General features: G+C 38.2%; 1 protein-coding gene across 5 annotated transcripts in view; it reads left to right on the top strand.

The window, feature by feature from the left end:
* The window catches only part of CNNM2 (cyclin and CBS domain divalent metal cation transport mediator 2), a 154,506-nt gene that overhangs the window by 68,508 nt on the left and 60,357 nt on the right, over window positions 1–25,641 (top strand). Inside the window, exon 2 of one of the 5 annotated variants that reach the window (XM_072805485.1) lies at window positions 13,882–15,007. The exons of the other annotated variants lie outside the window; for them this stretch is intronic. Coding sequence (XP_072661586.1) covers window positions 13,882–14,081 — 200 coding nt within the window. The 3' untranslated portion in view covers window positions 14,082–15,007. Of the gene's footprint in view, window positions 1–13,881; window positions 15,008–25,641 lie in introns of those variants that run through there. 5 annotated transcript variants of the gene reach the window in all.

Genomic DNA, 25,641 nt, shown 5'->3' with positions numbered 1-25,641 from the left:
AAATGACATCAGGAACCTCTAGCTGGGGGGATCCCTGGGTGGCTCAGCAGTTTAGCACCTGCCTTCGGCCTGGGGAGTGATCATGGAGTCCTGGGATCAGGTCCCGCATTGGGCTCCCTGCATGGAGCCTGCTTCTCCCTCTGCCTGTGTCTCTGCCTCTCTTCCTCTCTCTCTCTCCCTCTCTCCGTGTCTCTCATGAATAAATAAATAAAATCTTAAAAAAAAAAAAAAAAGGAACCTCTAGCTGTTAGGGGGTCTGGGAAATCATTAATTCTCCAGTCTCTATAGTGCAGAGTAGACCTCCTACAAGGGAAGTAGAATGGATATTGAATACTTGTCCACCACATCAAACATACTTTGCTTGTTCCCACTTGGTTTTTGAAACCTTATTCCATACCCATCATCCCAGTTGGTGGGGGGGTTTGGTGGTGGTGGTACATAGCTCATGTACATCTGGCATTTTATCCCTCTGCTTTTCTTTCTGGCACTTACTCTCCTTGCTAACTCAGTTATGCCTTTAAAATAATGTTGTTGGCAGAAAATTTTAAGCAAATTGGCAGGTTATATATACTATATATTGTCAGAATTAGATGTGCCTAGCTTGAGACGACTAATTTGCCATAATGTTCTTCAGTAATTTGTTAGAAATGTATTACATCTGTTGGGAATGAAGGTTGGGGAAATGGTAGGCATTACATTGATTTTTAAGTTTTTGGAACACGACTCACTGTATTGATCTCTTTAGGAGAGCATGATTGAATAATAACATTGAAGAAGGAATAGAATTGTTTTTCTAGGATATGTAAAATTGACTTTATTTGGTGTACTGACTATGTAGATTTGGTTAACCACTGTGATCAAGATACGGAACCATTCCACCACCCTGAAAATCTTCTTGTGCTATCCTTTTGCAGTCATATCCTACATCAATCCCAACCCCTGGTGACCAGTGATCTCTTCTAGTTTGTTTTTGTTCTGGTTTTTTAAAATGGGAATTTTCTATGCAGATAATCTTGTCATGAATAGGGAAAAAAAATTTTTTCTCAATCTGTACTTCTTGGTTTTTCTTGCCTTACTGCATGGAGTAGGACTTTAGGATGCTGTTGAAGAGGAGCCTCATCCTTGCCTTGTCTTGCACCTTGGAAAGCAATCAGTCACCATTAAGTATGTTAATTTTAAGTTTTTTGTAGATGCCCTTCATGGAGTTCTCAGTTACATTCAGTTTGCTGAGGGTTCTTAATCAAGAATGTTTACTGGATTTTTTTATCACATGCTCTTTCTGCATCTGATATGAGCATGTGGTTTTTCTTTTGGTTGTCAATATGGTAGAGTACTTTTTCCCCTAAATATTGAATAAATCTTGAATTCTTGGAATAAACCCCACTTGGTCAGAGTATGTTATCTATTGCTGGACTTGATTTGCTAATATTTTGCAGAATGTTGCATATATTTTTATAAGGGATACTGGTTTGTAGTTTTCTTACTGTTTTTCTCTGGCTATGGTATCAGGTGAATGGTGGTCTCATAACATGAGTTGATAGGTGTGCCTTATACTCTTTCATTTTCAGTAGAGATTAATAATTGGTGTTATTTCCTTTTTAAACATTTGGTAGAATTCACTAGTGAAACTATCTGAGCCTAGAGATTTTTCAATTTTATTAGTTCTGGGACTGTTCAAGTTATGTATTTCATCTTAGATGAGTTTTGATAGTTTGGAGTTTTTAAAGAATTGGTCCATCTAAGTTGTTGAATTTGTGGAGTTGTTTGTAGTATTCTCTTACGCTTTTAATATCTTAGTATCCTTTTAAGATTCTTTAATGAAATCCTTTTTCATTCTTGATATTATAATTTGTGTTAGATCTTTTTTTCCTCATATTGCTGAAGATTTATCTTTTTTTTTTTTTAAGATTTTATTTATCTATTCATGAGAGACAGACAGAGAGAGAGAGAGAGAGAGGCAGAGACACAGGCAGAAGGAGAAGCAGGCTCCATGCAGGGAGCCCGACGTGGGACTGGATCCCAGGACTCCAGGATCACGCCCTGGGCCGAAGGCAGGGACTAAACCGCTGAGCCACCCAGGGATCCCAGATTTATCAATTTCATTGACCTTTTCAAAGAGCCAAAGTTTGGTTTCATTGATTTTTTTTTCTTTATTGTTTTTCTGTTTTCAGTAGTTAGAACAGTAGTGCTGCCTTTTTATTTCCTCTCCTTCTTGTACTCCAAAGTTGTGACATTTTTCTTTTTACCTTTTATTACTTTAATTTGTGTATAGGTTGAATCTAAACGTTGGATAGGAGGTGCCTGGCTTGCTCAGTCTGTGGAGCATGAGACTCTTGATCTCAGGGTTGAGTTCAAGCCCCATTTTGGTTGTAGAGATCACTTAAAAATAATATCTTAAATTCACATTATGGCTATATAAATATTGTTTACTTAATCCTAGTATTATATGTATTACATATCCTTTCTTATATACTTGCTGCCACTGCTGCTTCTCCTTCTCCTCTTTCCCTCTCCCTCCTCCTCTTCCTCCTCCTCCTCCTCCTCTTCTTCTTCTTTTCTCCTTCTCCTTCTCCTTCTCCTTCTCCTTCTCCTTCTCCTTCTCCTTCTTCTTCTTCTTCTTCTTCTTCTTCTTCTTCTTCTTCTTCTTCTTCTATTTATTTGATAGAATGAGAGCACAAAAAAGGGGAGTGGCAGGGAGAGGGAAAAGGAGAAGCAGGCTTCCCACAGAGCAGGGAGCCCTATTTGGGGGCTCAATCCTATTTGGGGCTCAATCCCAGGACCCTAGGATCATCCCTTGAGCCAAAGGCAGAAGCTTAATGGACTGAGCCACCCAGGTGCCCTCCCCGCCCCCCAGCTTTTTTCCTAATTGTTTTTCTTTGAGGTCTTTGCCTTTTATTATCCTCAATTATTTTCGGACTCCCTGTTACATAATCTGTTGAGTTCTATTTTCCCTCCCCTCCCTGAAATCTTGCTGGAGCCCATTTTTGCCTCAAACTGGACTGAGTACTATAGACCTTTTTCATAGCTATTGTCCTGTGAATTCCTGTGATTGTTTTCCCATGTTAGGTTGTTTTCTAAATCCCGTGCCCTCTCCTTTCTTGCCATATTCGCAGATTTTGAATGGAACATATACTTCAGGACCATTGTATGGAAGGATGTGAAGAAAATACACTTTCTGGGTCCTTTTATTCAGACTGCACATGTGATGGCTGTTGGGTTAGGCATGGAATTCCAGGATGAAAAGAATTTTATGAGAGTTTTAAAGGATTGGTTTATTAGCATCTAGTCTTACTGATGAGGAGACCAGTCTTACCTTAATTCTTGATCCATTGTAGGTGACTGTTTTTTGTTTTGTTTTTAGTATTTCGGAAGATTGCTTACAGTGATATGTCTTGACATAGAGCTTTTAAAATTCATTGTATTGGTCACAAGTGGGCCATTTTAGTTTGAAGACCAGTGTTCTTTTCAAATATTATTTTGATAGTATTCTCTTTTTTGTTTTTTTTTCAGCTGAGGCCAACCTTCAATTCATCCTAGCCCAGTTATCAGATACTTAAATGAAGTCTCCAGACTCTAGGCCCTAGCTGTTTGAGTCATCACTAGCCTTCTGAGGGCTCTGAGCAGGAGCCCTAAACTTGAGGGTACAGAGCAAGCCATCCCTACAATGCCCTGTTGGAAATTCATAGAATCTGTGGGCATTATGAGATGAAGGTTGGCCTCAGCTGAGACTGTTGACCAAAACACCTGCACGTGGCCTTTGTGTAACTTGACTCTTACAGTGTAGTGGCTGCATTTTGAGAGAGAGAATCTGAACAGGGAGACTTTGGAGATGGAGTGGCCAGAGTTGAAGCATCGCAAAAGAGCACAGTGAGACAGCTAGCATTCTTCTGACCTAGTCTTAGAAATTCTATCATTTCTGTTGGTTCTTAGTGAATTAGTAGGGTCAGCCCAGACCCAAGAGGAAAGGAATTAGACTCCGTATCACTCCATTACAAAGGAGATAAACAGGACAGTGCTGAACTTCTCTTGTAACCACGTGAAAAGTAATACTTGTTGCAGTATTGAAACATTTAAATTTGGATGATACTTCTAGGTGAGTCCTTATATCTGCAAAGTATTTTCTAGTTCTAGAGCCCATTCATGAAAACAACCAGTAGTAAAATATAAACAAACTTAGATGATCAAATGTTCATTTAGGACCAACAATAAAGGGTTTGAAGGCTAGATATGGGGAAGGGTGAGAATGTAATTTTGAGCGTGTAGTGAGAAGTTGTGAGGAAGTGGGTTTGAGGGCTGCAGGGAGCAGTAGGTCCCTGCATAGGTCAGAGGGAGCAGAGCATGCTCACAAGCCCTACAAAGAAACCTTTGCTCCTGCCCTGGAGAACTGCTCTTTCATTTAAGGAACATTACACCATGTTCCCTCAGCCTGTTTTTACCAAGGCAACTCTAAGTTACTTAATGTCAGTGATGATCGTGCTATAGATTTCGGGTTCTGTTGTCTTTCTTTGATGCCTAATGTTTCTTCAAGATCAAAGATGAGTGAAAGTCTTGTCACCTGAGTGAAAACCTCACTGAGCATTTGGAAATGTAGAATTACTGGCAAATAATTGTCTTCAGAGTAAGGAAGATGAATGTATTCATGATAGTGAACATATTTAGTTTGACTACATACAACTAATTCATTGGTATTTTCTATATCCTCAAATAGAGATTCTTTTATATTTGACTTTAAATTACCATTTAAAAAAAAGATTTTACTGGTTTATTTGAGAGAGAGAGCAAGCATGAGTGGGAGGGAGAAGCAGACTCTCTGCTGAGCAGGGAGCCCCACTCGAGGCTCAATCCCAAAACCTCGAGATTGAGATCCATGACCTGAGCCGAAGGCAGATGCTAGGCAGACTGAGCCACCCAGATGTCCCTGAAATACCATTTGAAAAAATATAGGGGGATCCCTGGGTGGCGCAGCGGTTTGGCGCCTGCCTTTGGCCCAGGGCGCGATCCTGGAGACCCGGGATCGAATCCCACGTTGGGCTCCCGGTGCATGGAGCCTGCTTCTCCCTCTGTCTGTGTCTCTGCCCCTCTCTCTCTCTCTCTCTGACTATCATAAATAAATAAATAAATAAATAAATAAATAAATAAATAAATAAATAAATAAAAGAAAAAATATAGTATGGGTACTCTGAAATATGAAAAGCACTCTGGGGGGTGGGAGGGAACACTGGGGCTCCTGAATATCCTGCATGAACATTACCATAATGCATTACTAATGCATTCTTCAGTTTTGTTAATTTCTTGCCAAGGTTTTAGGTATAAGCCAAAGGGATAAAGAGGAGAAGGTATGCTCTTAAAATTTCAACTTCCTTTGCTTTTTTCCCCCATAATAAGTACTAAAAATGCTTTGTTAACATTTCTTGGGTTACTGGGATAGTCTGCAAAAGTTTATTGACTCCATATTACTGCTGAGTCTATATATTTTAAATATCCTATTTTACAACTCTAATAAATAGATTTTTATGAAATCTATGACTTCTGTGGGGGAAATTTCTAACTTAGAAACCTTTTTTTTAGTACTCTAGCCTGCTTATAACCTAGATATTGAGTATACATTTATTTTAAATACTGATGATTAATTTAAAAATAATAGGAATATAGGGATCCCTGGGTGGCGCAGCGGTTTGGCGCCTGCCTTTGGCCCAGGGCGCGATCCTGGAGACCTGGGATCGATTCCCACGTTGGGCTCCCGGTGCATGGAGCCTGCTTCTCCCTCTGCCTGTGCCTCTGCCTCTCTCCCTCTCTCTCACTGTGTGCCTATCATAAATAAAAAAAATAAAAAAAAAAATTAAAAAAAAATAAAAATAATAGGAATATAGATGTGAAATACAGGTTTTAGATTTAATTAATATTCAGGATCTATCTAAAAACGTAAATTTTAAATGCCATAGACCAGCTATATTTAGGTTAAGTCTGTTTGTAAATATTTGTAAAGTAGAATTTCTATGAGAAGGCAGTTCAGGAGAAACCCAAATAGTAAAGATGAAAGGTACCATTGTGTGGTCCTGTTTTATAGTATATGTGTTGCCTAAGTGAGCACCCATTGTGTGGTCCCATATGAAGTTTCTCCACACTTAGAGTTAGGGCAGCCCCGGTGGCGCAGCAGTTTAGTGCCGCCTGCAGCCCGGGGTGTGATCCTGGAGACCCTGGATTGAGTACCACATCGGGCTTCCTGCGTGGAGCCTGCTTCTCCCTCTGCCTGTGTCTCTGCCTCTCTCTCTCTCTGAATAAATAAATAAATAAATAAATCTTAAAAAAAAAAAAAAGTAAAATCAATGTAATGTATTTTTCAATATATATATTCAATATATTTCAATGTAATATATATTTTATCCAGAGGTAAAGCTACAATATGAAGCAAGAAGGATACATCTATTTTTTTTTCTTGGTACCCCCATTAGATTTCTAAACATGACTTTATAGTTATTTCCTCTCCCTTTAAGAACAACTGAGTAGGGGGCACCTGGGTGGCTCAGTGGTGGTTGAGCATCTGCCTTTGGCTCAGGTCCTGATCCTGGGGTCCTGGGATCGCGTTCCACATCAAGCTCCCCACAGGGAGCCTGCTTCTCCCTCTGCCTATGTCTCTGCCTCTCTCTCTGTTTCTCATGAATAAATAAACTCTTAAAACAAAAACTGAGTGTATCATAATGTGTAGCAGCCTAAAGAATAAAACATGGAAAGAATAATGTCTAGTATGAAAATATTACCTCTAGACATCATGAGGGATAGAATAAATATCTCCTTGAGAATAAAAATTGTTTAATATGACTTCTATAGACAGGACACATAGCATGCTTATAGTCCTATGTCTGCATTCAAAGTCTTCCCTCCCCCACCCCCATTGATGGATATTTGACTTAGAGTTTATATAATCTTTTATGCTTTTTTTAATTGGTTGAGGAATGACAGACAAATATACTTGGTGTATCAGAAGTGTGCAACATGATGATGTGGTAGACCTATTTACTGTGAAATTATTACCAAGAGAGGGTAATTAACACATCCATTACCTCACATAGTTAACTTATTTTTTACTGTATGTTGCTTAAGATCTACTCAGCAACTTTCAAGTTTAAAATACCATATTATTAACAGTGTAGTCTCTGTGCTCTACACCTGTAAGTTGAAGCTACATTATATTGTAACCTCTTAAGTGGCTCTTACACAAACATTTTCACAGGCACTTGTACCCACTTTTGGGTTAGTCCCTTATTTATACCAAAGCCATGCTTGTGGCTTTCTTCCTAATGTAAATGTGCTTCCTGCAATGGGGTAGAAGCTCAGTGAATGCATACTACTTACATTAGGGGGATAGTTTTACTTGCATCTAGAGCAAGGAAGCCCCTCTGGGTTTTATTTATTGTGGTGGCAAAGATAATTAGAATGGCCTGGCGAACCACATCAATATGCATAATTGACAAGTTACTTAATACTTTAAAAGATAAGTACTTTCCACCCTTTTCTTTGGCTATCAAATGTAACTCCATGTAAGTATTATACTATATTATTCTCTGGCTCTCGTTTTGTTATAAAAAATATGTACATTCTGTTACACAGAAAATGACCTGTATCCCTCATGTATATATACAAGTGTATATTTGTTCACTCAAAATGAGTGAACAAATTTGAGCAACTTGAAAACACTTGCTTGTCTCTAGGCAGAATAGTCTTTAACACCTCAGTGTGATTATAACAGAATGAATAATATATAACCCTTAAAAAGGGTTAAAGGTAGGCACTGGGATTGAAGAGGAAGAAGTAAAACTTTATTTGCAAGATGATACGCTCTTGTACGTTGAAAATCCTAAAGAGTTTACTGTAAAACTATTAGAATAAATGAGTTCAGCGGGATGACATGGAGCGTACAGAGCAATATACTAAAGCCACTTGTATTTCCATTACATTGGCAGAGAAAAATGTGATAATGAAATTTAGAAAACTGTATAATTTACAATACAACAAAATACTCAGGAGTAAATTTAACAAAAGAATTGTAAAACCAGGGGCACCTGGGTGGCACAGTCGGTTAAGTGTCTGCCTTTGGCTCAGATCATGATCCCAGGGTTCTGGGATCGAGCTCCATGTCGGGCTCACAGCTCTCCAGGGAGCCTGCTTCTCCCTCTCCCCCATTTGTGCTGGTGTGCTCTCCGTGCTCTCTCCCAATCTCTCTCTCAAATAAATAAAATCTTAAAAAAAAAAAAAAAAGAATTGTAAAACTTGTATTTTGCCAACTCCAAAAAAAAAATTATTGAATGGGGATCCCTGGGTGGCTCAGTAGTTGAGCGTCTGTCTGCCTTTGGCTCAGGGTGTGATCTTGGGATCTGGGATTGAGTGTGGCATTGGGCTTCCTGAAGAGAGCCTTCTTCTCCCTCTGCCTGTGTCTCTCCCTCTATGTATGTGTGTGTCTCTCATGAATAAATAAATCTAAATAAATAAATAAATATCTTTAAAAATTATTGAATGTCCAGTATAGGCAAATCCATAGAGACATAAACCAGATTAGCATTTGCCTAAGGGTGGGGGTAAGGGGCTGGGAGATGCAGAGACCGCTGATTGGCATAGGGTTTCTTTTTGAGGTGATGAAGTTCTGGGATTAGATCATGGTGATAGATAACTCTGAATATACTAAAAGCCATTGAATTACATACTTTAAATGGGTTAAGTGTATGGTATGTGAATTAGGTTAACTCAGTTTAAAAAGGGGGAGGAATAAGGTCATCAAAAATACTGACATGAAAGACATATCTGTAGTTTAATGACCTAAAAGGAATTTTTATTTCCTGTTATATTTTCTTCCCAAACCTGAACAAAGCTCAACTTGAGGCATTGCAAGTTTGCATTTTCTCTAAGCTAGGTGGGCTCACTCTTTGAAAACTGGAAAACATTATGGTAGTTAACAGAATAAATTTTGTTTTAATTTGCCCCATATGTAGGTGCTATAAGTTAGCTTTTAGGAAAAAAAAGTTTATATTCAGTTATACTTGTGTGGTTCCCCAGTGTCCTTTAAAGTTTCTCTGAAACCCTTGGGAGGTTACCACTAGGCGTAATCTGTCCATTTTCCTCCACAAAAATTTGTAAAATAATTTAATAGATTAGTGTCCTTAGTGGTAGAAAATGAGAAACTCAGAAGAATAAAAGAAAATAAGCATTATAAATCTTCTCTCTCAGAGAGAACTATTTTTAGGATTTTGGTGTATTTCATTCTAATACAGATTTATTGAAACACAAATATATAATCCATCCATTTAGCCTTCTGGTGCTTGTTTATTGGAGTATAGTGTATACAGAAAAATATACAAGATGCAAGTATACAGTATGATGGGTTTTCCCATCCACGTGAAACTGCCCGTTGGGAAATAAGAGCATTATTCCCTCCTTGTTACTATGTCCTCTACAGGTAGTAACCACCACCCTGACTTTAATACTGATAGTTTCTTCTCTTTGTTGTACTTGATGTAAATTAAAACATAAAAGACCTATTCTTTTGGGCTACTGCTTTTATATGGCATTATATTTTTAAGTTGTAGAATGTTCCTTCTCCTTGCTGAATGCTACTCCATTTTGTGGTCATAGGATTTTCTCTTGTTCAGCATTTGGGTAGTTTTCTGTTTGGGGCCATCATTAATAGTCTTAGTATGAATATATTGTATAGACAATACTGGTAGACCTTTGTATGCATTTCTGCTAAGTGTATACTAGGGAGTAAAATTGTTGGATTCCAGGGCAATGCTTCTCTGACTATAGAGTGCATATCAATCACCTGGGGTCTTGTTAAAATGTAGATTCTACTTCAGTAGATCTGGGATGGGCTGAGAGTCTGCATTTCTAACAAGCTCCACGGGGTGCCAGTTGTACTGTTTCTGGATCACACTTTGAGCAGCAAGGTCCTAGGAGATATTTTCATTGTTTCAGTAAATCTGCACAGTTCTCAAAATGGTTGAGTTTACATTCTCTCCCGCAACATATGAGATTCCTTTATGAATGTGTGAGTCTGTTTCTGGACTTTGTGTTCTAGGAAGTTGGTCAGTATTTCTATTTGTACCAGTGCCACACTCTTAATTACTTTAGTTCTGTATAAGACTTGATAGCTGCTAATATAAGTCCCGAAACTTTGTATTTCAAGATTGTCTTGGCCTTCCTTAGACCTTTGCATTTTAATCTAAATTTTATAATTAGTATCTGTTTCCCCACATACAAAAAAATCTGCTGGAGTTTTTATTGTGATTTTATTGAATTTATAGCTCAACTTGAAGAACTGATGATCTTTACAATGTCCGAATCTCTAAACATGGCATATCAGTAGCCCTCCATTATTGATGTTGTCTTGAATTTCAATAAATTTGTGGAGGTTTTATTTTCTCTGTAGAGATTTTATTTTGCTGACTTATTCTCAAGAGTTTCATTTGTTAAATCTATTGTAAATGGTTTTGTTTTTTAGTTTTCTATTCAACAATTGTTAGTGGCTAATAAAAATATAGAAGTATAATTTTTTTTTTTTTTTTTTTTTTGTATATTGACCTTTAATCCAGCAAATTGGTGAATTCATTTGGTAGTTCTTATTTTTGGTACATAAATCCTTGTTGTGAACACAGTCATGTCCTATGCGAATGATGACTGTTTTCTTTTTTTTCCAAACCTTATACTCTGTCATTTCTTGCCTAAATGTACTGCTTAGGATCTCCAGTATAAAGTGGATTAAAGTTATAGTGGGTATCCTTGTCATCTTTCACATTTCACAGAGAAGACTTTTATTCCACCTTGAAGTATGATGTATGTTTTAGATTTTGTGTAGATATCTTTATCAGATTAAGAGATTCCTTCTTATTGTAAATTTGATTTTTTTTTTTTTTTAAGATTTTATGTATTTTGAGGGCAGGGGCAGGGGGCAGGGCAGAGGAAGAGGGAGGGAGAATCTCAAGTAGACTCCTTGCTGAATGAGGATCCCAGTGTGGACTGGAGCTCATGATCCTGAGATCATGACCTGAGCCCAAATCAAGGGTTGGATGCTTAACTGACTGAGCCACCCAGGAGCTCCTGGTTTTGTTTTTATCATGGGTAGATGTTGAATACCATAAAATGTGATCTCTACTGTTGTGTGATTGTATGTGACTTTTCTCCTTTATTCTGTTACTATGATGAATTACACTGATCTTTTTGTTGTTGTTAAACTAACCTTTTATCCTTGGAATTGGGGGTATATTATCCCTTTTATATAAATCTTTGAATTGGTTGGCTGATATTTTGCTAATGAGAGAGATGAGTATGTTATTCCTTGTTTTAACTTGTCCAATTTAATACTGGCCTCATAAAATGGGAAGGAGATAGTCCTTTTTTTTTTTTTTTTTCTGTCTCTGGAGTAGTTCATGTAAGATAGCTCCTATTGTGTAAATGTTTGGAAGTTTACTGGTGAAGCAGTTGGGCCTAGAGTTTCTTTGCAGATGACTTTTAGTAATGGGTTTAATGTATTTCATAGCTATAGGGCTATACTATTTTTTAAAATTGTTTTATTATTTTTTTAGAGAGGGGCTAGGAAGGGGAGAGAGAGTCTTTTTAAAGATTTATTTATTTTCGAGAGCTAGAGAGTGGTGTGAGTATGGGGGAAGGGCAGAGGGAAAGGGAGAGAAGCAGACTCCCTGCTGATGGCAGAGCCCCATGCTGGGCTCCATCTCAAGACCCTGAGATCATGACCTGAGCCAAAATCAAGAGACGGAGGCTTAAGAAACTGAGCCACCCAGGTGCTGCTAGAGAGAATCTTAAGCAGGCTCCATGGCCAGTTTGGGGCCCAGTGTGAGACTCACAACCTTGAGATCATGATCTGAGGTGAAATCAAGAGTTGGATGCTTAACCAACTGAGCCACTCAGGTACCCCAATATCATTTTATTTTTAAGTAAGCTCTCTGCCAAGTATGGGATTTGAACTCAAGATCCTGAGATTGAGTTGCATGCTCTACCAACTAAGCCAGCCAGATTCCCCAGGACTACATTATTTCTTAGTTTTGATGTTTTACTAGGAATTTATCTGTTATATTTAAACTTACAAATGAATATACTTTTGAAATTTTGTTGAAATGTGTGCTTGAAAATTGTTCAGGGGGCACCTGGGTGGCTTAGTGGTTGAGCATCTGCCTTTGGCTCAGGTCATGATCCTGGGGTCCTGGGATTGAATCCTACATTGGGTTCCCCACAGGGAGCCTGCTTCTCCCTCTGCCTAGGTCTCTGCCTATCTCTATTTCTCTCATGAATAAACAAAATCTTTTAAAAATTATTCAAAACAGGTTCTTATGTATCTTTTTAATATCTGCAAGACCTATATTTGAGATTCCTTTTCTTTCCTAGTATTCATTGGTAGTGTTTCTCTCCAGCCCCCCCCCCCCCCACGTTGGTTTCATCTTGCCCAAGCACTTAACCAATTACATGGTCTTTCCAGTTTGGATTCTATTGAACCCTTCTATTGCATGTTGTATTCTATTTCTTTTTTTGCTCTCAACTACTTGTTTCTTTGGGTTTAATTTGCTGTTCTTTTCTTAATTTCTTGAGATGGATACTTTAACTGATCTTTCAGCCACTTGTCTTAGGGCTATATATTTGCCATTAAAACACAGCTTTAGCTGCATTTTACAGGGTTTGTGTGTGTGTGTGTGTGTGTGTGTGTGTGTCTTTTTAAAAATCTTCTTTGTGGTTTCCTTTATAGTTAATTCAGAACTGTATTTGGAATTTTTTAGTTATCTTTTTGTTATTGCTTTGTCGACTCATGCCACTGTGATTAGAGAAAATACTACTCAGATTTTAGCCCTTTGAAATTTATTGAAACTTGTTATTTGGCATATTAGCTTTTTCTTTTAAATAGGTGTTTTTATGGGGTGCCTAGATGGTTCAGTCAGCCAAGCGTCTGACTCTTGGTTTTGGCTTGGGTCATGATCTCAGGGTTGTGAGATGGAGTCCTGCATGGGGCTCTGCCATCAGCAGGGAGTCTGCTTCTCTCCCTCTGACCCTCTACCCACCAGCACTGCTCTCTCTTCTCAAAAATAAATCTTTAAAAAGACTCTCTCTCCCCCTCTCCCCCTCCTTACCCCCCCATAAAAAACAAAAAATCTCCCCCTGCTCTTGCATTTTCTCTTGAAAAAATAGATATTTATCATTTTGATTCTTGAGGCCTTAAGCTCTGATGAACCAATGATTCCTCAATGATAGGGATAAGAGTGGTGGGGGCATTTCTTGCTTGTGATCCATGGCTGATATGGTATGCATAGTAACTGTTTTGTGTTTTTTCTTTCTCATTCCTTTTTAAGGGATTACCCTTCTAGATATGTCCATACATCTGAATATAATGTAATTTCTCTTAAATAACAATCACGTTATTGCCCTATTTCTCTGAGATTGCTCCTAAATGCTGGTTATTAGTTTTGTGCATTCCAGATATTTTTGGTTACATAAGTACAATCCCTAGGCAGATGCTAGTTTTTACTATTTTCCATGTTTCATTCTAGAGAAAAACCTTATTTCTCTTAGCTTCATATTAATGGAATGGGCCTCACCATCAATGAGGACCAGCTGTATAATTCGTGAGACCCAGGGCAAAATAAAGGTATCTGGGATACCTTGCTGAGAAATGAACAGTTTTAAGACTGTAACAGAAGAGCACTGAACAGAGCATGGGGGCCCCATGCAGCAAAATAGGTCCTATGCTCATGAAGTCAGTTCTGCTGGTCACGTCACCACTGAATACACATTAGCTGTAAATTAGAACTATTAGAAGTTATTTTTTTTAAAGATTTATTTATTTATTTATTTATTTATTTATTTATTTATTTATTTATTTATTTATTTTAGAGACAGAGAGAGAGAATGAGAGAGAGAGCGTGAGCACGGTAGAGACACAGGCAGAGGGAGAGGCAGGCTCCATGCAGGGAGCCCAACGTGGGACTCGATCCCCGGTCTCCAGGATCATGCTCTGGACTGAAGGCAGCGCTAAACCACTGAGCCACCCGGGCTGCCCAAGAAGTTTTTTTAAAGATTTTTTATTTATTTGAGAGAGAGTGAGAGAGAGGGAGAACACAAGAGGGAGGAGGGTCAGAGGGGAAAGCTGGCCCCCCACCCAAGCAGGGAGCCCAACATGGCCTGGAACTCCAGGATCATGACCTGAGCCCTAGGCAGATGCTTAACCAACTAAGCCACTCAGGCACCCTAAATGAGAAATGCTTAAAGAAATTTGTACTTTATATCTTGTACTTCTGTAAGTGTGGGCTCTGAAATGCATATTCCCAAGCATTTGAAAAATCTGGTTTTTCAGATTTCCACTTCTAATAGTTTATAACATTAGCTAAACGCCAGTCAGTTTAGACAACCTGATATACTCAAGTATAGGAACATTCTGAAAGTTCTTAAAAATCCAACAAACTTATAAAAATTAATATTTTTTTTTATTTTGAAGACAAGTTTCATGTTGCTTTATGACCTCTGAGTAGACTTTTAAAAATTGGGATTGAACAAGAAAAGTGTATTGCTCAGTAACTAGATTTTTAGGGACAACATTTAAAGAAAAAATAGCCTGAGGGGAAAATAGACATATTAAGTTAAAAAAAAAAAACAAACACCATGGTCTCATTAGGGGTGTGTGTATATGTGCTTTAATTAATCAACTTTGAAATTTAGAGAAGTATATGATTCACTTAGCTTTCTATAGTGACTGATTTGGGGCATTAATAATCATGTTACAACTTAGGTCATAAATATAACTGGTTTATGTTAAGCAGAGTTGAATGGTTTTTCTATGTAAACTGTCAATAAATAGCATCATTTTGTGAATATGTAGGTATATCCAAATACTTAAAATTCTGTGGTTTGTTTCCAGAATAGAGGAATTACTCAGATGTACATATATGTAATGAATAATTTTGCTATGTTACACTTGATGAGAACCAGACCTTTTAATAAAACTTAACTTTGGGAAAAAGAAGTATGAAAGTTTACGGATGATTATTTTTCTGATCAATTTTCAAAACTAGTTTTTAAAAGTAATCCACATATCATACAGGTAAATCTTTCTGTAAGATTGGCCTTAACAAAGTACCTTTCACCCAGAAAGTTCCATTTATAAGAATTTATCTTTAAAGATGAAATGGGAGCAGTTTACAAGGGGAATATAAAAATGTTTATTGCAGAGTAGCTTTTAAGAGTGCAAAATTGGAAACAACTTCTATCAATTTCATAAAAGGTCTAATCAGATAAATTATGGTGTGTCCATAAAATGGAAATTGGTGCAGCCATTAGAATGTTATTAACTCTCCTGTACAAAAGAGTGGATTTAGATTCTAGCAGTTGAGAGAGGAAAGGAGGGGGAGAGAGCTAACTAGAAAAGGACTGTCAGTATCCTATCTTTTAAGTGGCAAGCAAAAGGATATGGCTTATAATTAATAGAAAAAAAATGAGGGTATAATTAACATTGCTCATGATTACGAAGGTGTAACCCATAAAGAATGTAGAAAGTACATGGGGAGAAGGGAGGACTGGAAGTGGGAGGCAATGAAAATGGGCCGTGGTGAGTGGAAGCCCACAGACCGTGTCCAAAGGGGCTAAGTCAAGAAATCGTCACCAGAGCTGTTCACCTTTTTGGAAGCTTACACTTGTCTACGGCCATTCATCTCAAGGTATTTGTTGTGTCCTATATTCAGCACACCTGTGGTCAGGCTTTGGCGTTGTCACAGGCAAACAGAAGAGATTTGAGCTGCTTTTTTTTTTTTTTTTAAAGAGACACATGAAATATAAGGATCTCTTTGACCTTCACTGATAAAGGTTATTTTTAAATCTTACAAAATTTCAAAACTAGTGGTGGAACCATTAGAGATAGAAGTAATTACAAAAGAAACTACTAAAAAAATGTGTTGGAATGTTTTGTAAGAGAAAAGTAGGAGGATATTTAATCATACACGTTTTTCTTTGATTTAGAACAAAATTTAAAACTTTAATACTGTATTGAAATAGGAAAATGTTCATACATATTCAAGTGGACAGTATGTATTGCCAAATAATGTACATAATATCTTTTTTTTTTTTTTTTTTAAAGTAGGCTCCATGCCCCCAGCGTGGGGCTTGAACTCAGACCCTGAGATCAAGACCTGAGCAGAGGTTGGGAATCCAATGTTAAACCAGCTGAGCCATCCAGGTGCCCCTCCTCACTTTTTTTTTTTTTAAGATTTTATTTGAAAAAAAAAAAAAAGATTTTATTTGAGAGAAGACACATGCAGGAGTGGGAGAAGGGGCAGAGGGGAGGGAGAAGGAGAGAGATGCTCTCAAGTTGACTCTGTGATGAGCCTAAGAGACCTGGCTTGACCCCACAACCCTGAGATCATGACCTTAGCTGAAACCAAGAACCGAATGCTTAACCAACTGAACCACCCAGGCACTCCTTCACTTTTATTTTTTTAAAAATGTGTGGGGGCACCTGGCTGGCTCAGTTGGAAGACCATACAACTCTTGATCTCAGGGTCATGAGTTTCAAGCCCCTTGTTGGGTGCAGAGATTACTTAAATATTTTTTTTAAATGTGAACTGAATAAAAACTTTGGAAAAATAAATAAATATCGTCTCTTGATAGTAGAATTAAACATAGTTTTCATTTTGTTTTCTATTTTTTTTCCCTTTTTTTTTTTTTTATGATAGTTAGAGAGAGAGAGGGAGGCAGAGACACAGGCAGAGGGAGAAGCAGGCTCCATGCACCGGGAGCCCGATGTGGGATTCGATCCCGGATCTCCGGGATCACGCCCTGGGCCAAAGGCAGGCGCCAAACCGCTGCGCCACCCAGGGATCCCTGTTTTCTATTTTTTATAAGCAATGAACTTAAATTGTTTGTAATCAAGTAGATGAAATCGATTTTCATTTTAGAAATCATAATAGTGACATAGCTTTGAGCAGAGACTATATATCTTATGTCTTAACATCCAGTACAATGCTTGGCACATGGAAGACATCTAGTTAATATTTGCACATACTTAGAAAAGGTGTGGGTCAGTAAGTATCTCCTTTTTGCCAATGATCATGGAATGCTTTTATTAAGCAAAGTAAAATAAGCTACTTTAAGCCAAAGAGAAGTTATGAAAAAGTGTGAGTATTAAATGAAAAGCCTACAAAGCATTATTGTCAAGTAAAAATAAGTTTAAAGAGGGCATTCAAAAAACTGGTAAATGTTACTGTTTACTTTTTTCTTTTGCATAAGAAGTACATTCACAGTATATATAAAACTTTAAATGTATGTAATAAAATTCCTTTCTCCTACTGCCAGTACTTTCTCCCTGGAGGCAATCAATGCTATTAATTGTTGTATATCCTTCCATAAATACACAAATGTGTGTTTTGCCCCTTTTTATTACATTTAATTTCATGTTGCATGCATGTTGCTATGCTTTTTTTCCTCGCAATATGTTTTAGAGTTAGGTTTGTATTGGTACATTTAAAAAAAAATGAATGAGGATTTTTTTTATGGTTGTCCAGTATTTATTTTATGGATATATCCTAATTGGTTTACCTTTCTGTTAAGGATATTTAAGTTGTTTTCAAGCTTTTAATGTTAATAATGACACAAAGAATTCCCTTGTTCACTCTTTTTTACACTTGTCTAAGTTTATCTGTAGGATAAATTCCTAGTAGAATTGCTGAATCAAAGCCTATCCACGTTTGCAGTTTTGGTAGATGTGGTCAGATTGCTCTCCAATGACGTTAAAGTAGTTAACACTTCAGCAATAGATGAGAGATTTTATATTGTAATTTCTTAGGTATCATTGAAAATGTTTTAGAATTTTTTTTGTGGGGGCACCTGGGTGGCTCAGTTAATTAAGCATCTGCCTTCCGCTCAGGTCATGATCCTGGGATTCCGGGATTGAGTCCCTGTGTTGGGTTCCCTGCTTAGTGACGAATCTGCTTCTCCTTCTGCCCCCTCTACCCTGCTCAGGTCATGATCCTGGGATTCCGGGATTGAGTCCCTGTGTTGGGTTCCCTGCTTAGTGACGAATCTGCTTCTCCTTCTGCCCCCTCTACCCTGCTTGTTGCATGCACTTTGGTTCTCTCTCTCTCTCTCAAATAAAATCTTTGAAAAAAATTTTGTGCGTGTATCTACATGAGTGATCAACCCTGACACGTAAGAGTCATGTAAACAAGAGTAAAGTATATTCTTTTTATCAGGAATAAGAGCTGGATTTATTGTAAACCATAATCTGAAAACAATGGTTCAGTATCGTTTGAATAAAGTACTAGACATGGTTAGGAGGGAACATGAAACCTAGCAGAAGCACCATCCTTGTTATGCATTAAAATCTTACTTTTTTTTTTATTACTAGAGAGTGAGAGCTCATGAGCATTGTGGGTGGAGAGGGAGGAGCAGAGGAAGAAGCAGACTCCTTGCTGAGCAGGGAACCTGATGTGGGGCTAGATCCTGGGGCCTGGTACCAGGACCCTGGGACCATGACCTGGGCTGATGATGGATGGATGCTTAACTGACCGAGCCACCCAGGTGCCCCAAAATCTCACATTGTTAAATCTGAAATACCAGTTTTAGTTTTGGATGCAGTAATCTAGGGAAAACATGATTGAGTTGGCAGATGGTAACAAATAGTTAGAAGGATGACTTGGGCTAAAATAAAAGTATTCCTATTTGGAAAAACAAATGACTGCTAACTAAATTTGTTTTTTTTTTAAATGATTTTATTTATTTATTCATAGAGACACAGAGAGAGAGAGAGAGAGAGAGAGAGAGGCAGAGGCTCAAGCAGAGGGAGAAGCAAGCTCCATGCAGGGAGCCCGACGTGGGACTCGATCCAGGGTCCCCAGGATCAAACCCCGGGCTGCAGGCAGCGCTAAACTGCTGCGCCACCGGGGCTGCCCTGCTAACTAAATTTGATTATAAAATAAAAATACAAATGGGGCATATAAACTTTTTGATCATCCTGTCTCAGAATGTTAGAATTTGAGGGGCATATAAGGTATTCAAAAGAAACCAATGCCATTTCATGTGCTGAAACAAATTCCAGATGAGTCAACTGTAGGAGAAATATACTTCTTTTGTACTGTCTATTGGGGAAGGCCTTCCTAAGGTTACATAAAATCCAGAATTTATAAAGATTGACAGACTTGGCTGCAGCCCATAAACTGTATTAAAAGGCAACCAGACTGGAGTAAATATTTGCAAAAACAAATGATACACACAATATTTAATTTATAAAGAGCTTTTAATTTTTTTAAAAAAAGATTTTATTTATTTATTCATGAGAGACACAGAGGCAGAGACACAGGCAGAGGGAGAAGCAGGCTTCATGCAGGGAGCCTGATGTGGGACTCGATCCCGGGATTCCAGGATCGCGCACTGGGCCAAAGGCAGATGCTAAACCACTGAGCCACCCAGGGATCCCCAAGCTTTTAAATTTTTTAAGATAAGCACACCAGTAGGAAAATAAAGGATATAAACAAAAGAAATATCAGTAGTTAGTAAACGTGAAACTGTTACCTCTAATCTAGTAGATGTAACAAGACCTGTTTTATCCATTTCATTAAAGGAAATGCAAAGATGATAAAATCCAGTGTTCCGGGTATAGAAAAATAGACCTTGTCTTGTATTCTTTCTGGAAAGCAGTTTGGTACCAGGTATATTAAATTATAAAATAAACCTCTTTATTTTAAATGTTCCTAATAGATTTGTAGATTTATTTATACTATTAATACATACTAAGTGAATTATTTGCTTAGTAAATCTCAATACTTTCCTGAGTTAGGAAGATGTTGATTCATTTGATTAGGACATTATTTGGGCTCTATTTTATACACATTTTTAAGCTGTAAATTTGAGGATACTTTTGCACTTTTTTGTATAAATTTAGATTGCAAAGTATAGTTGTAGGTTTCAGATACAAGATACAAATTCAAGTAACAAAATTTTCTAGTTGTTGATGTTAAAATTATTGAACTCAGAAAGTTTAGTAATTTCTAAATACATGAATGCTCCTTGAAGTTCCCATTTAAAATTCTAAGCTCATTTTTAAAAATGAAATTTTTAAATTTAGCAAAATGAAATTTTGCTAAAGATAGCATTATTAAATAATCTGATATAAATAAATTTATTCAAAGTGAGTTAAATTGAACGTTGAATACTAGGTTGATCCTTGAAGGTATTTCCTACCAGTAAGAATTATAGACTGAGAGGGATGCCTGGGTGGCTCAGTCTATTGAGTGTCCAACTCTTGATCTCAGCTCAGGTCTTGATCTAAGGGTTGTGAGTTCAAGCCCCATGCTGGGCTCTGTGCTGGGGGGCGGGGGGGCGGGAAGCTAGAACAAGAACCTCTAAAAACAAGTAAGTGCAAGTTCATCAATCCAAACTGAGCTGAGTAGACCACCGTTTGATACAGGTTATAGAATAACTCGTTGTAATTGGGTTTTAAGAGAAAAAGACCACTTGTTACATCTATTTTTTGAGATTTACTTGAGAGAGAACATGAGCAGGGGGATTTGGGGAGAGGGGCAATGGGAGAGGAACAAAGAGACTCTCCACTGAGCAGGGAGCCTGATGTATAGCTCGATTCCAGGACTCTGGGAGCACAACCTGAATGGAAGGCAGATCCGTAGCCAACTGAGCCACACGGGTACCCTAATACATCTTTTTTTTTTTTTTTTTAAATTTCGAGTTGAACTACAGAAAAATGGTTGAATTTATTTACCTACAAGTCAAGCAGTGTACTGAAGTTCTGAAAACATTGGAGAATGTTCCAGAAAGGGCTCAGTATTTAATAACCTTTCACTGTGACTCCTGTGAGTTTGATATCATCTGCTGTTATAAAGAAGAATTACCATAGCCTTTCTTCTTTTTCCTTCCCTATCTTTCTTCAAATACGAGAAGAGAAATACAAAATAGTCTTTTCAGGCAGACTTTTCCATCCTTAGCTTGGAGTGGAAGGGAGTTCTATGAAAGACCTTACAAAACTATAGATAGCTTAGCAAAATAACAATATGGATTTGGAGATCAGAACTATAATTCAGGTTTGTTTCTATGCTTCTTAGCTATGTAATCTTTGGTCTTTAATTTTTTAATTTAGAAAATGAGGACAGTAGTTCAGAAGGCCCTATTCTGTAAGAGAAAACTGTTTTGGGTTAGCTAGAATCTTTGGAAGGGAAGACAGATGCCCAGAGAATGTTCATTAGTCTTTTTAAGTCTCCGTGTTGTGACTTATAAAATGGGAGTTAATTTTCTTTGGTGGAATTCTTGAATAATGAAATAAGATACACAAATAGCACCTGGCATGCATAGGCACTCAATAATTCTAAATTACTGTTACTATTACTGCAGTCATGTGATGTCTGTTGATGGCATAACAGCCTATTTGGCCTTATTCAGTCTCTAAGGAAAGGTGAATCTGCTAACTTGGTGGGTAGATAAAAACTTTTGCTTTGAAAGGCTATTAGTAGAAGCAAGCACAGGTTGTACTCAATGAAGTGTGACTATGGGACACCAAGAAAAATTGGGGTCTGAAGTAACAGCCCCTTATCCAAGCAGAAAATAAGAGTCTGACGCAAGCAGTGCTTTCTAAATAGCTGTGAGTGGAACAACCCTGCCAGGAAAATTTTCCATCTAGACTGCTAGTAATTACCCCAGATGAGTCTAAACTGGAAAATGTAAGAGCAATGGAAAATGCTCAAAGGGTGCCTGTCCTGAATGGGTTAAGAATGTATAGTACTTTAATTCAGAAACAAATTTTGGTGATTGGAAAAAGTTGAAGTAATTAATTCTGCAGTAAATTGTGTTAGATTAAATTTATTAGGGAGAAATCTCAAATTCATTATAGAATCTCTAATTCTAGATCTAGGGTCTAGATTTGTATCAGCTATCGCTAGCCAGTCCCAACTGAACTTCTCTTAATATAATTTTTGACCTTGAGAAACTCCTGGAGTAAGTCCTTAAAAATGTAAAGAAACACTATTTTTTTGACTGGATAAAATTTTGTGGTTTTGCTTTTATTGGTCCTTTTATCTTTTTAAGGTTTTATTTATTTGAGAGAGAGAGAGGAAGGAAGGGAGGGAGGGAGGGAGGGAGGGAGGAAGGAAGGAAGGAAGGAAGGAAGGAAGGAAGGAAGGAAGGAAGGAAGGAAGGAAGGAAGGAAGGAAGGAAGGGGGGCAGAGGTGGAGGGAGAAGCAGATTCCCTGCTCAGCAGGGAAGGAAGGAAGGAAGGGGGGCAGAGGTGGAGGGAGAAGCAGATTCCCTGCTCAGCAGGGAGCCTGATTTGGGGCTTGATCTCAGGCCCCTGTGATCATGACCTGAGCCAAAGGCAAAAGCTTAACCAACTGAGCCACCTAGTTGCCCCTTGGCCCTTTTATTTTTGTTCCTGCCATTTATCATTGATTCTATTTGTGTATTAGAGCTTGCAACCCACAACCTAATAGCCAGGATTTTAGATTAGTTGGTTAAATTCAGGCAATATTTGAGTACCTGTTGGGTATCTGGCAATGGGCTAAATGCTAGGAATATAGAGACAAATAGGACATGTTCTTGTCATCAAAGCATTCAGTCTTGTCAGGTGATACCAGTCAATGATGATGGTAGGCATCATAGCTAACATTTATAGAGCAACTTGAAATCTGTATAACTGTTTAAGTGCTTTATATGTATCAATCCTCCCAAGGGCTTTGCAAGTACTATTATTGGTTTTACAAATAAAGACCTTGAGGCACAAAGTGAGCTAGCAGGGTAGGAATTTGTAGGCTCTTTGATTCTATTATGCTAGACAGCTCCGTGAGTTCCTTATGTTTTGGTCAGAGTTTAGCTTATTAAAATTATGACATCAAAAGCTTATTATTCTTCATACCTTTAAAACATACCCTACAGGGGCACCTGGGTGGCTCAGTGGTTGAGTATCTGCCATGGAGAGCCTGCTTCTCCCTCTGCCTATTTTTCTGCCTCTCTCTGTGTGTCTCTCATGAATAAATAAATAAAATTAAAAGCAAAACAAAAGTAAAAAAATATAACCTACAAGTATTTGTAGTGGATTTACTATATTGTTAATATTAAAAACATTTGCTAGTTTTTAAATTCCCAAGTCCGTGACACCCGAACGCATTGCTGAGAACTTTCAGGTCTTTGACTTTGAGCTGAGCAGTGTGGACATGACCACCTTACTCAGCTACAACCGGAACTGGAGGGTCTGTGCCTTGGTGAGCTGTGCCTCCCACAAGGACTATCCATTCACTGAGGAGTTCTGAAGCTGTCGGTGCCTGTCCCCCCAGGTGCCCCACGTCCCTCCTCCCATTTCTAATGTAGTGTGGCCTCTGCCCCTCGGTGGTGGGTCTGTGACCTGCTGACGGGCCCATGAGGTGTTGGGTCTCAAGAGCAGTATCAGTAGGTTAGAGTCTCTTCCAGTTTTGCCCTTCTTCTTGTCCAGCTGAGGAACGTAGGACCCTGGCACCCTTTTCTGACTAAGTTGAATCTACAAATGCCACTAACACCTGGATTTTGGCTACCGGGAACGGTAACCCTTTCATCCAGACTTCTTGCCTGAAATAATAAAGAGTTCTTTTGTGAACTTGAAAAAAAAAAAAAAGAAGAAAAAAAATATTAAATATTTTTTAACATTTGCTAGTTTTTATTTATTTTTTCATTTATTTATGATAGTCACACACAGAGAGAGAGAGAGGCAGAGACACAGGCAGAGGGAGAAGCAGGCTCCATGCACTGGGAGCCTGACGTGGGATTCGATCCCGGATCTCCAGGATCGCGCCCTGGGCCAAAGGCAGGCGCTAGACCGCTGCGCCACCCAGGGATCCCCATTTGCTAGTTTTTAAATTGATGCTCAGATGCCTTTAACAGGTGAAACTCTCCCACTAATACCATTTATGAACTTGACGAGAGTTCCTTAAACATTTCAAACCATACTTAGAAATTTGATATATCTGATTTCTTCAAGTGCTTCAAACTTCTAAGTTTTGGGGGTATGATTTTATTTCATTTTATTTTAAAGATTTTATTTATTTATTCGTAAGAGACACAGAGAGAGGCAGAGACATAGGCAGAGGATGAAGCAGTCTCCCCGCGAGGAGCTTGATGAGGGACTTGATCCCAGGACTGGGATCCCGACCTGAGCTGAAGGCAGATGCTCAATCACTGAGCCACCCAGGTGCGCCTTGGGGATATGATTTTAATAAGTCTCAAGAAGTTTGAATTTCTTTTTAATTTTATTTATTAATGAGTGACAGAGAGAGACAGAGGCAGAGACAGAGGCAGAAGGAGAAGCAGGCTCCATGCAGGGAGCCTGATGTGGGACTCAATCTCAGGTCCCCAGGATCAGGCTCTGGGCTGAAGGCAGTGCTAAACTGCTGAGCCACCCGGGCTGCCCAAGAAGTTTGAACATTTTAGGAGCATACGCTAATGAGCATAATGGTTATAAAAGCTATTACTAAAAAAAAAAAAAAAAAAAAGATATTACTACATTTGTATAAATATGACTTACACAAAAATATCACTGATCTCTCTTCATTCAAGGGTTACAAATTTATTTACTCAACCAAAATAGACAGTTACCATTTCAAACCTAATGCAGGGTTCTAGGTTGGAAATACAGGTCTGGATGAATAATTCCAGGTTTGTTTTATTAGCCTAAACCCCTTTATAGTAATAAGACAGTTCAAGCCTATGCCTCTTTTTGTATGTAGTGTTTATCCAATTTTTGACCATAGTTGCTTTACCTGAGAGGTGACAGGATTCTGCATACTTCACCTGAACTGCATCTTCTGTATGATTTGTACTGCTGGAACTTTGTCCAATAGTCATGGCTTGTAATTTAGGTTGGCTGATAGAATGTTTTTTGTAAATATTGTTGGAAAATCACACGCATGGTAATCCTTTACCACAGACCATCTCTAGCACAAACAGTATCTTTGTGTGAATGAAGAGAAGGATGCCTCTCTAGGTAGATGAAATAATGAGAAAAAGGCCCCAGGCCAAGTAGATAAGCCTGGCTGGTTTTTAACCTCCGTTTGCCCTCCTCACCACAGGTACCATATAGTTCAGGAGATTTCCCAACTTTGGAGTTCCATTAAGACTCATGAATTTTCACAGATTAATGATCAGATTGCTATTTGGCCATTTAATCTGGCTCCTATCTAAACATCTGGCAAAACCAAGATGTTCCAATCCCATCTTGATTCTTTTATTTTTTATTTTTTGCTCCCTAGACTGGAATCAGATATTTTCTCTGAAGCCAGTTGCTTTTGTGGTAGAGTAGATTAGATACTATGGACAGGATAGAGATTGGACGGTGTATGAAATTGTTCTGTTGCATTACTGATACTAATCTATGATCCCATTACTATAAAGGGGTTTAGGCTAATAAAGCTCTGGAAGATCTATTTTTATTGAGTCATGGCATTTCCAGTTTAACGTTATTATATCTTTTAAGTATTATTTTAATAGAAAAGATTTTCCATCCTATTCTATTTTAATAGAAAAGATCTCCCATTTATCTTACTGTCAGAGCCACCAGCTCATTGCTCCTCTGTCCTAAACATACCACATTTCCTTACCAACTTTGATGTACGCTGCCAGGCCAAACTCAGTTGTTACTTAGAG

Source organism: Canis lupus, chromosome 29 (genome assembly GCF_048164855.1).
Source record: "Canis lupus baileyi chromosome 29, mCanLup2.hap1, whole genome shotgun sequence".
NCBI lineage: Eukaryota > Metazoa > Chordata > Mammalia > Carnivora > Canidae > Canis > Canis lupus.
Note: the sequence above shows the minus strand (reverse complement) of the source record. Positions and strands in the feature narration are given on the sequence as shown.